Genomic DNA, 10,964 nt, shown 5'->3' with positions numbered 1-10,964 from the left:
GATGCTAGTGCTGCGCACCGGCCGCCTAACTAGCTCTCCGACGCCCAGGCCCAAGAGCCCGGTACCGGGGCCGCCGGGAGGGATGCAACTCGGGCCTTAGCGGACCGCTGGGGGCGGGGAGGCCGCTGTGAGGAGGCGGAGCTGCGAGGCCCGCCCGTCCAGCACTCGGGCCGCCGCCGCGGTCCCTCGCGCTCCTCCTACCTCTCCACCGCACTGTCCCCACCAGGGTCTGGGCTTGCCTTCTCGGCGGCGGCGGCAGCTTCCGCCCCTCGTAACTACGCTGCCAGAAGAAACGGAAGAAGATACAAGCCATGGAGGGGAACCGGGACGAGGCGGAGAAGTGTGTCGAGATTGCCCGGGAGGCCCTGAACGCCGGCAACCGAGAGAAGGCCCAGCGATTCCTGCAGAAGGCCGAGAAGCTCTATCCGCTGCCTTCAGCCCGCGGTGAGGAACTTAGCCGCTCTTACCTCCCTGCCTCATCCCCTGACCATCGTGTAAGCCCTTCCCAAACCCCACCATCGCCCCTGCAGGGAGCCAACACGGCCCCAGGTCCTCCGGTCCCCGCCGCGGGGCCTGGGGGAAGAACAGCCCGACACACCCCCCGCCCCCTCTCAAGGCCCTGGAGGCCGGGGCCTGGCTCTGGATGGGCAGCCCAAGACTCCTTCTGCCCCAGCCTGCCTGCGGGCTGCCGGCTCTCAGTTGACTGGCGGGGATTGCTGGATCCGAGGTGTTCCTTAGTGTCCAGCTCTTATCCTTCTGGGAGATATACCAGGTTCCCCCCCTCTTTTTTTTTTTTTTAACCGGAGCGGTTCTTTATATCTAGGTTACTTAGATATCTGGTCCTCTTCCTACCCTTCCTTACCCCAAATTTGGCCTAGGCCCCTAAAGAAGTGAAAGGAACTGGGAACTCTAGTGGTTAATTTACAGATCTCAAGTTCTGCTGCCTCTAGGGTAGAAAACAGTTCTTAAAGCAAACATTTTCAAATACCTGAAATGACATTGTTTTTCTCTGGCGGAGAGAGAGAGTTCCTTTAGAAGAGAGGAGCACATATTTGGCAGGAATGATCTAGATTCAGTAATGATTTGCCTAAATACTATCTTATTTGATAACACCATAATTATTGGCAAATTAGGCAAATCACCAAGGAATAGAGTACTGGACTTCTTTTAGTTGAATTCACTTTGTTCATTTTCCTACTCTTCAAAGTGATAATAGCCACCATTTATTGAGCACCTACAACATGCCGAGAGTTGTGCCATGTAATTTATATGAATTATTTGATTTATTCTTCCCAGTAGCTCTAGAGGATTCATTTAGCCAGGTGTACCCGTGTAGAAACAGACTTCTTGATGAATGAATGAATGAATGAATGAAAAAAAAAATATCTCACTACAGCTCACACAGTAATTACCTAGTGGAAAAGTCAGAATAATAATTGAGCTGTCTGACTCCAAAAGGCCCTTAGCCATTACGTTCTATTACTTTGCCAATAGGATACTGTTTCACTTGAGTTTCAAAGTATTAACAGGTTAAGAAGAAAATTATTAATTTTTTAATTATGCGGGGCCATCTGTTTTATTATTTGCTTAATTTTTTCCCTTACATTGTTGAAGTCCTTGTGCTCTTTGCTTTCTTTCTGAGTCTTCTATTCCATTGCCTTCAATCATCACAGAGAACAGGAAAGGGAAGGGACAAAAATAATTAATTTTTGAATTTACCTACCAATGAATGAAATCCCTGGGTGGCTTAAACAGTTGAATTCTGGTTCTAACAGAAAGGTTGGTGGTTCAAATCCACCCAGAGGTGGCAACTCAGAAGAAAACTTGGTGATCTACTTCTCAAAGGTCGCAGCCATTGAAGACCTCACAGAGCACAGTCCTACTCAGAAATAAATACCCCCTGTGGAGCACAGTTCTACTCTGAAGCACACAGGGTTGCCATGCATAGGAATTGAATGGATGACAGCTGTGTTTTGTTTTGTTTAGTTTTTTTACTATATGAATACATTATTTCATATAGTCATTATCCTAAAAGGACAATTTTGACATTAAGCAAGTAGAGACTTAAATTAGAATGCCTGGGATTTTGAAGCCTGGCTTCTCCATATACTAGCTTGTAATGTTTATAATCTCGGACAACTTTCTAGCCTTTAACTTTTACATCTATAAAATTGGGACAGTAATGTACCAGTCTCATTAGGGCTATTTTATGGGGACTAAATAGATTAATAGAATCTCTAGTAGCATAGTGCCTAAAGGCACTTGACTGCTAACCAGAAGGCTAGCGGTTCAAGCCCAGTAGCCACTTCTCAGAAGGAAGATGGGGTAATCTATATCTGTAGTGATGCTGCCTCGGAAAACCAAGGAGGGGTCGTTATGAGTCGCATCTGACTCGATGGCACGTAACAACAACAGTAACAACAAATGGATTAATACAGTGAAACCCCATGAGAGCCAGAATTTTTTGGGACTGCTTTGTTTTCCCATCTTGCTAGTTTTCCACCTTTCGCAGGGTGCAGCCTTTTCTGTCGTTCTTTATTAGTGGAAAATATATGAGTTTTTCTTCTATGATAGGTTTCTGCCTTACACAGGTTCTGGCTTTTGCAGGTTTTACTGTATATGTAAAGTGTTAAAAATAAGCAAACTAATTTTGGTTTCATATCTATTTTATAATTGTGAGAATGAGAATTTTTAAAACCTGCCCAAACCTACACAGCCTGTCATTCCTCTAGGATACTAGCAACTTTCATCAGTCTGCTAATGGACACTAAAATATCAAAGAACAACATAATGTACTTATATAGCATACACAGGACTGTTCATACAGAGGAAAGCTTTAAAAATGTATGTGTGAAAGTCACTAGTACAAATGGAAAGCAGTATGTGATTACCAAATAAAGTAATAGGGTACAGTTGTGGTATAGTCTGAAAGCCTTAGTACAAATGCAGACCATAACTTCTTAACAACCTTTTCAACAGGGGCAAGTTTTTTAGCTTCTGTCAGCCTTGTTAAGTTATATGTAAAATGAAGTTTTCCTTACCTAGGTAGTGTGAGTCTTAGCTGAAATAAAGTTGGTACAAATGCTTAGCAAAGAATATTTTTACATGGAACATTCTCAGATGTTTACTGAAATAAATCAAGAATTAAGGGGAAGAAAAGATCTAGAATATTTGTGTAAGACCCTCATAAAAGGTCTGGTTTAGAAAGAAATTTAATCTATTAGTTCTAATGATTTTAAAGTTTTATCCCTGAAATGTTCTTGTTATAGACTAGCACCACCAAAACCCAAAACCCAACCCATGACTGCCAAGTTGATTCCAACAAATAGCGACCCTACAGGACATACTAGAACTGCCCCATAGAGTTTTCCAAGGCTGTAAACTTTGCAGAAGTAGAATGCAACATGGTTCTCCTGCTGCACCACCAGGGCTCTGTGGGCTATCACCAAACTCTTAACAAATGCAGAAGTTGATTGAATGCTCCTATGGATTTATTTTCTTACTAAAATTGGCAAAAGAAAACATTGCATTTTGATTTCTACTCTTAAACAGGAGTGGAAAAAACTTAAGACTAAATTATAGCTTCATTTTAGGATTTTTATATTCATTATGCTTAGAAAGTAAGAAGTCTGATAGATAAAACACTTAAAAAATTGGCAAGATTTCTTAAGCAAATACCTGATCTCTAAATGAATCTAGGACTTTGTTGCTATCTATGTTTTTAGTTAAGAATATTATGTTACAGTTTATATGTTGCAGTGGATTTGAATTGAATTTTTTACCTTTCAAGTATTTTCATACTTATGAGTTTGAGTTTGGAGCTCTGGTAGCACAGTGCCTAAGGCATCTGACTGCTAACCAGAAAGTTGACAGTTCAAACCCACCAGCTACTCCAAGCAAGTCTGAGCAGTCTACTTCCATAAAGATTTACTGCCTCGGAAACCCAATGAGGGTCACTGTGAGTCGGAATCAACTTGACAGCAGTGGGTTTGGTTTTTTAGTTTAAGTTTAAAAATACTGCTATATTTGAATAGCTACCACATAGAAAGTATATACTGGGAAAGTAGTGTCAGCTGTCAGTAAGTTACATTTTAACTTTTCAAACTATACAGTATTGAATTATTGATATGTTTTAAATTTTTATAAAGGGATACAGTGTTATTGTTTTAATGCACTATATTATATTTTAATACTATAGTGTTTCAGACTAATTGGGGGCCTGGGAGGCTTAAGTATAGATTTTTAGTTATAGAGAATTCCATTTTTATTGTTTTCAAGAATATCATAGTAATATGAATCAAATGGTGACTAACAGCTTCAAAAAAGACTCTTCTGGATTTACTTTAATGAACAGATAACTCATGTGTAATTTGTATCATCTGTCTGCACCTATAGAGCCCAACTACCCTGGTATGGGGTCATCATGAGTTAGAACTGACTCCACAGCATCTCTATTTTTTTTTTCCCCAATCTGCACATTAAAGTAGTCCTTTTGATTTTTTTCCCCTCATTGAGAGATAAATATATAGGTAATATCCTAACAGACATAACAAAAATTCTATATGTATGTAAGTGTCCTCTTGACACACAGTATTCAAGTGATACAGTTATTTCTATTTTAGACTTGCCTTCAAATCTAGCATTAGATTTTTTAGCAAGACTTTGGTGCCATATTTACAGGAGGACAAATTAATGACCTCAAAAGGTTTACTTATGTACCTCAAATATTTCTAGCTGCTTTTTTACATACCTTTTATTTTTTTGCTATATTATTTTAAAATTTAAATCTAATAAATTCAGAATTCTATTCCTTTTTGTCTTAAAAAGGTAAAATAAATCTTTTAAACTGTCATTATACTTCTAGAATATTATATAATATTCCTTTTAAGATAATTCCATTTTCTATTTCTGACTTAATTAAAATTTAGTCATAGTTACTAGTTATACATCCACAATTACTCCTGTAGCACTAAGCTAAGGGTTATAAATTTACTTCCAAGTTTAAGCTAATAGCCAACCTATTTCAGACATCATAGTTGAAAAAAGGATACTGAATTTGGATTTGAGCCATAATTTAGTAGTTTTATGACCTTGGGTAGGTAGCATAATCTCTCTGAATGTCAGTTTCCTCATGTGTAAAGTGGGAATTTATTTATCCAACAGATATTTGCTGAAAATATGTTACTGAGTGCCAGGCACTGTTCTAGGAGCTAGGGATTCAGTGGATAGACAAAATCCATGCCATCATGGAGCTTACATTATAAGGGACATATAAAGTGCTTGTGGACATAATAATGACTCAATTTCTTCCATTCTCTGTTCATTTTCTGAATCTCATCTTTTTCAGCTGTAATTATTACAGAGTTATTCTGAGGATAATTTTTATTAGCTTAAATGTTGCAAGAATATCATTCATTTTAACGTTGGCAGAAAAATTTGGATGATGCCTTGAAGTTGATAGTATCGTATTTGTTTCTTTTCTGTCACTATTATTTGAGCACAAAATAATTGCTTATAAACTAGAGTTAATCTCATTTTCAGAAACTTGTGAAATAAAAGCATATCGCATTTCTTCACTTTTGGATTTCCTATGTAAAAAGCTGTAATACTTTGTTAACTTCTCACTTATCCTTGATATGGAATATACTTAATTAAATGCGTGTAATATTAAAACTCCAAGTAAAATTATATGTCTGGAAGGAAAATGCATAAAATAAGACTACATAATTCAAAACCAAAAGTAAATGTACTCTGGTTTATAAAAAGTATGTTCTGCCCAACTGTTGTTTTAATACTACCCATTATTAGAAATGGGAGCTCTGGTAGCATAGTGGCTAAGGCATTTGACAGCTAACCAGAAGGCTGGTGGTTCAAACCCACCAGCCACTCCTCGGAAGGAAGATGAGGCAATCTACTTCCGTAGTGATACTGCCTCGGAAACCCAAGGAGGGGTCGCTATGAGTCGGGTCCAACTCGATGGCACACAACAACAACAATTATTAGAAATAAGATCTCATGTATTATGTTGTTGTTGTTGTTATGTACAGTGAAGTCTGTTCCAACTCAGCAACCAGGACAAAACACTGCCTGGTCCTATGCCATCTTCATGGTCATTCCTGTGTTCAAGCCCATTGTTGCAGCCATGGTACCAATCTATCTCATTGAAGGTCTTCCGTTTTTAAGATGGCAGAACTGAATAATCAGACTTGTCCTAACTTTCACGCTACAAAACCAAAGAGTATTTGGTGTGAGCACATGTACACACACAGCTATTGTTTGGCAGAATTCCTGTGCATGAAATTGTGAAGGAGAAAAATTTTCAGCATAACAACAGTTGAAAATCTAAAACAGCAGTACAATCAATCCTACTTTCAGAATAGCCAACACCTAGGTATCAACATGGTAAATATCCAGAACCTTGGGAGAAAAATAATATTTGTGCTGAGTATGGAAGGGTACATAAAAATACCTTATAACTAGCATACATAAGGAATTGTGTAGCCATCTGTAAACACTAGATATAAGTAACCAATTCCATATGTAGCTCTGCAATTTTTAAAAAATTATTTCTTCCTGTTAGCTGAAATGCCTCTGTATCTACTTTTCCCGGTTTCCTTTAGTGAAAAATGGAATCACAGTCTGGACCTTGCTCTGGCTGCTTGTTTGGTCTTTGTTTCAGGGCTTTTTCAGTATACAGAAATAGGAAATACTTGATTTTTTTTTTTTTTTAAGATAAAACAGCTTATGAGTTTTTACATTACTTCTAATTTTAATTAAGCACTAAAAAGTTTTTGCTTAAAAGTTTCTAGCTTATGTCTGTGTCTCCTTTCTTCCACAGTAGTAATTCTGGTTCTCGGGGGCATGGGGAATGAAAGACTATGTCATGATTACTTATTATCTTTACAGCACATTATATACATAATAGTTTCAAAGTGATACTACCAATACTGTTATCCCACTAATGTAATTATTGAAAACAGTTTAAAAGTTTTTGCATATGTTGTCCCCATTCTCAACTCATTTTAATTTTCATATTTGAAATAATCTTAAAGTTACAGGATAGTCACAAGAGTAGTTCACACTTCCTATATACTTCTCACTCAGGCTCCCATTTGTTAAAATTTTACTGCATTTGCTTTATTACTTCTTCACTTCTTCCCTGCCTCTCTTCCTCCCCACCACCCCTCTATCTACATATAGACCCATACTTAGCTTTTTTTTTTTTTAATATTATGTTTTTCTGAACCAGCTAAGTAACTTGTAGACATAATCCCATTACTCATAAGTAATTCAGTGTTTATTTTCTAAGACAAGGACTCCTTTATGTAACTGCAGTGTAACCATCAAATTTAGTTAAGTTATGCATGAACTTCTTTCAGATTTTTCCACTTTTCCCACTTATGCCCATTATGGCAAAAAAGAATGCATAAACATTTGGCATGATTATTCCCCAGATAGCATCTTTATTTATTTATTTTCTTAGTGTAAAATATCAGGAGATGTGTTGATTTGGTCTTTACTGGTGAGGTTAACTTTGATCACTTGACTGAGTTGGCAACTGTCAGATTTTTCCGCTATAAAGTACTGTTTTCCCCTTTGTAATTTAAAAATATTTTATAGGGAAATGCTTTATCTTATTCCTCAGCAAATTTTTCACCAACTCCTTTTAGCGTCTTATTGATGATTCTTACCTTAAAAATTAATTATTCTAATGAAAGCCAAATGATACTTATCTAATTCCATCATTCTGTCTACATTTATTAGTATTTATCAGTATGGCTTCATATTGACTGACGCAGGAAGCATCAAAAGAAGATGGAAAGACTACACAGAATCACTGTACCAAAAAGAATATGTTGACATTCAACCATTTGAGGAGGTAGCATATGATCAAAAACTGACAGTATTGAAAAGTCCAAGCTGTGCTGAAGGTATTGGTGAAAAACAAGGCTCCAAGAATTGATGGAATACCCATTGAGGAGTTTTAACAAATGCTGTGCTGGAGGTGCTCACTCATCTATGCCAAGAAATTTGGAAGACAGCTACCTGGCCAACCAACTGGAAGAAATTCATATTTGTCACCATTACAAAGAAAGGTGATCCAAGTAAATGCAGAAATTATTGTACAGTATCACTAATATCACACACAAATAAAATTTTGCTGAAGATAATTAAAAGATAGCTACAGCAGTACATTGACAGAGAACTTCTAAAAATTCAAGCTGGATTCAGAAGAGGACACAGAAGTGGGGCTATCATGGCTGATAACCTGGTAGATCGTGCCTGAAAGCAAAGAATACTAGAAAGATGCTTACCCATGTTTTATTGACTATGGAAAGGTATCCAACTGTGTGGATTATAACAAATTATAGATAACATTGTGAAGAATGGAAATTCCAGAACACGTAATTGTGCTTATGAGACACCTGTACATAACTAGGAGGCAATCATTCAAACAGAACAAGGGAATACTGTGTGGTTTCAAATCAAGAAAGGTGTGTGTTAGGGTTGTATCCTCACCATACTTACTCTGTCTGTGTATATGCTGAGCAAATACTCCAGGAATCTAGAATATATGAAGAACACGGAACGAAGATTGGAGGAAGACTCATTAACAGCCTATGAAATGGTGACAACACTACCTTGCTTACTGAAAGTGAAGATCAAAGACTACAATTTTCAGTATGGATTAAACCTCAACATAAAGAAAATAAAAATCCTCACAACTGGACCAATAAGCAACATCATGGTAAACTTAGAAAATATTTAAATTGTTAAGGATTTTGTTTTACTTGGATCTGCGATCAATGACCATGGGAGCAGCAGTTAAGAAATTGTGGTAGTTAAGTTTGTGTGTCAACTTGGCTGGGCCTGGTTGTGTGGCTGGGCAACTGGATGTAGTATTCCCCATGATGAGACTGGTTATCAACTCCATGGTGGAATCTACTGTGAGCAGCTGAGTAGCTGCCTTAGTGATATGGTCTGCTTCCTATATACAAGGAGAAGCCTTGAGGAATGGTCTCTAGTTTATGGGATGCTTGAACCCTGCATGTAGCCATGTTGTTGTTCAGCAGCCTGCCATGCTCTGACAACCTTGGGACTTTCAGTGGACTTGAATGAATTGCTTGCCATGTGGTTTTGTAACATCGGGACTGTGCCTTTTTACTTGACAATCTTGGGCTTGTCAGCCTTAGCAGCCAGCAGCTGACTAAGTAAAGAAAAGCCTCTAGCTTCAGTGGGCCTGGAGCAAGAGGCAGAGCTGAAGCCCAGAGTTGAGGGGGTTTCACCCAGCCCCTAGAGCCTGGCACTTTGAACTTGGACTTAAACCCTCCACACTGGAAGAAAATAAACTCCTATTTGTTAAGGCCATCCCATTTGTGGTATGTTCCTGTCAGAGCGGCACTAGGTAACCAAAACAAATCAAATGACATATTGTGTTAGACAAATCTGCTGCAAAAGGTCTCTTTAAAACTTTTAAGAGAAAGATGCCACTTTAAAGGCTAACATGTGCCAGACCCAAACCATGGTTGCAAAAGCTGGACAGTAAATAAGGAAAACCAAAAAGAATAATGCCTTTGAATTATGGTATTGGTGAAGAATATGAAATATACCGTGTTGTTGTTGTTACATTGTTGTTGTTAAGTGCCATCAAGTTGTGTCCAACTTATAGCAATCCTATGCACAGCAGAATGAAACACTGTCCAGTCCTACGCCAGCTCCATGATCCTTGCTGTACTTGAGCCCATCGTTGCAGCCACTGTGTCAATCCATCTCATTTAGGGCCTTTCCCTCTTTCATCGACCCTCCACTTTACCAAGCATGACATCCTTCTGCAAGGAATGGTTCCTTCTGATAACATGACCAAAGTAGGTGAGACGAAGTCTGGACATTCTTGCTTCCAAGGAGAATTCTGGCTGCACTTCCTCCGGGACATAATCTGTTAGTTCTTTTAGCAGTCCATGGTACTTGCAGCATTCTTCACCAGCACCACAACTCAAAAGCATTAGTTCTCCTTTGGTCTTCCTTATTCATTGTCCAGCTTTCACGTGCAGATGAGGCGATTAAAAGTATCATGGCTTAGGTCAGGTGCACCTTAGTCCTCAAGGAGTCAACTTTGCTCCTCAGCACTTGAAAGAGGTCCTTTGCAGCCAGCTTCCAAGAGCTGTACGTCTTCTGATGTCCTGAATGGTGCTTCCATTGGTGTTGATTGTAGAAACAAGCATTGTGAATCTTTGACAACTTCAGTCTTTCCTCCATTTATTGTGATGCGGGTTATAGGTCCAGTTGTGAGGATTTTTGTTTTCTTTGTGTTAAGATGTAATCCATACTGCAAACTGTATTCTTCGATCTTCCTCACTAAGTGCCTCAAGTCATCCTCACTTTCAGCAAGCAAAGTTGTGTCACCAGCATATCGCAGGTTGTTAATTATTCTTTCTCCAATACTGATGCCATGCTTTTCTTCATATAGTCCAGTTTCTTGCATTATTTGCTCAGCATATAGATTGAATAAGTATGGGGAAAGGATACAACCCTGACACACTCCCTTCTTGATTTTAAACCATGCAGTGTTCCCTTTTGCTGTTTGAATCGACAGCCTCCTGGTTGAGGTACAGGTTCCCCATGAGTACAATTAAGTGTTCTGGAATTCCCATTCTTATCAGTGTTATCCATAATTTGTCATGATCCACACAATCAAATGCCTTTGCATAGTCAATAAAACACAAGTAAACATCTTTCTGGTACTCTTTGCTTTGAGCCAAGATCCATCTGATAGCAGCTATGATATCCCTTGTTCCATGCCCTCTACTGAATCCAGCTTGCACCTCTGGAAGTTCTCTGTCAATATATCGTTGCAACCGTTTTTGAATTATCTTCAATAAGATCTTACTTGCATGTGATATTAATGGTATTTTTTGATAATTTCCACATTCTGTGGGATCACCTTTCTTTGGAATGGGTACAAA

General features: G+C 38.6%; 1 protein-coding gene across 1 annotated transcript in view; it reads left to right on the top strand.

Moving 5' to 3' along the window:
• The first annotated feature begins 311 nt into the window (after nt 1–311).
• The window catches only part of DNAJB14 (DnaJ heat shock protein family (Hsp40) member B14), an 88,578-nt gene continuing 77,925 nt past the window's right edge, over nt 312–10,964 (top strand). The window contains exon 1 of the mRNA XM_007948858.2: nt 312–444. Within this exon, the coding sequence (XP_007947049.1) occupies nt 312–444 (133 nt within the window). The remainder of the gene's footprint in view (nt 445–10,964) is intronic.

The sequence above is a fragment of the Orycteropus afer genome, unplaced genomic scaffold, assembly GCF_000298275.1.
Source record: "Orycteropus afer afer isolate SDZICR_OR568_19922 unplaced genomic scaffold, OryAfe1.0 scaffold00229, whole genome shotgun sequence".
Taxonomy (NCBI): Eukaryota; Metazoa; Chordata; class Mammalia; order Tubulidentata; family Orycteropodidae; genus Orycteropus; species Orycteropus afer.
This window is presented reverse-complemented; position numbering and strand designations above follow the sequence as displayed.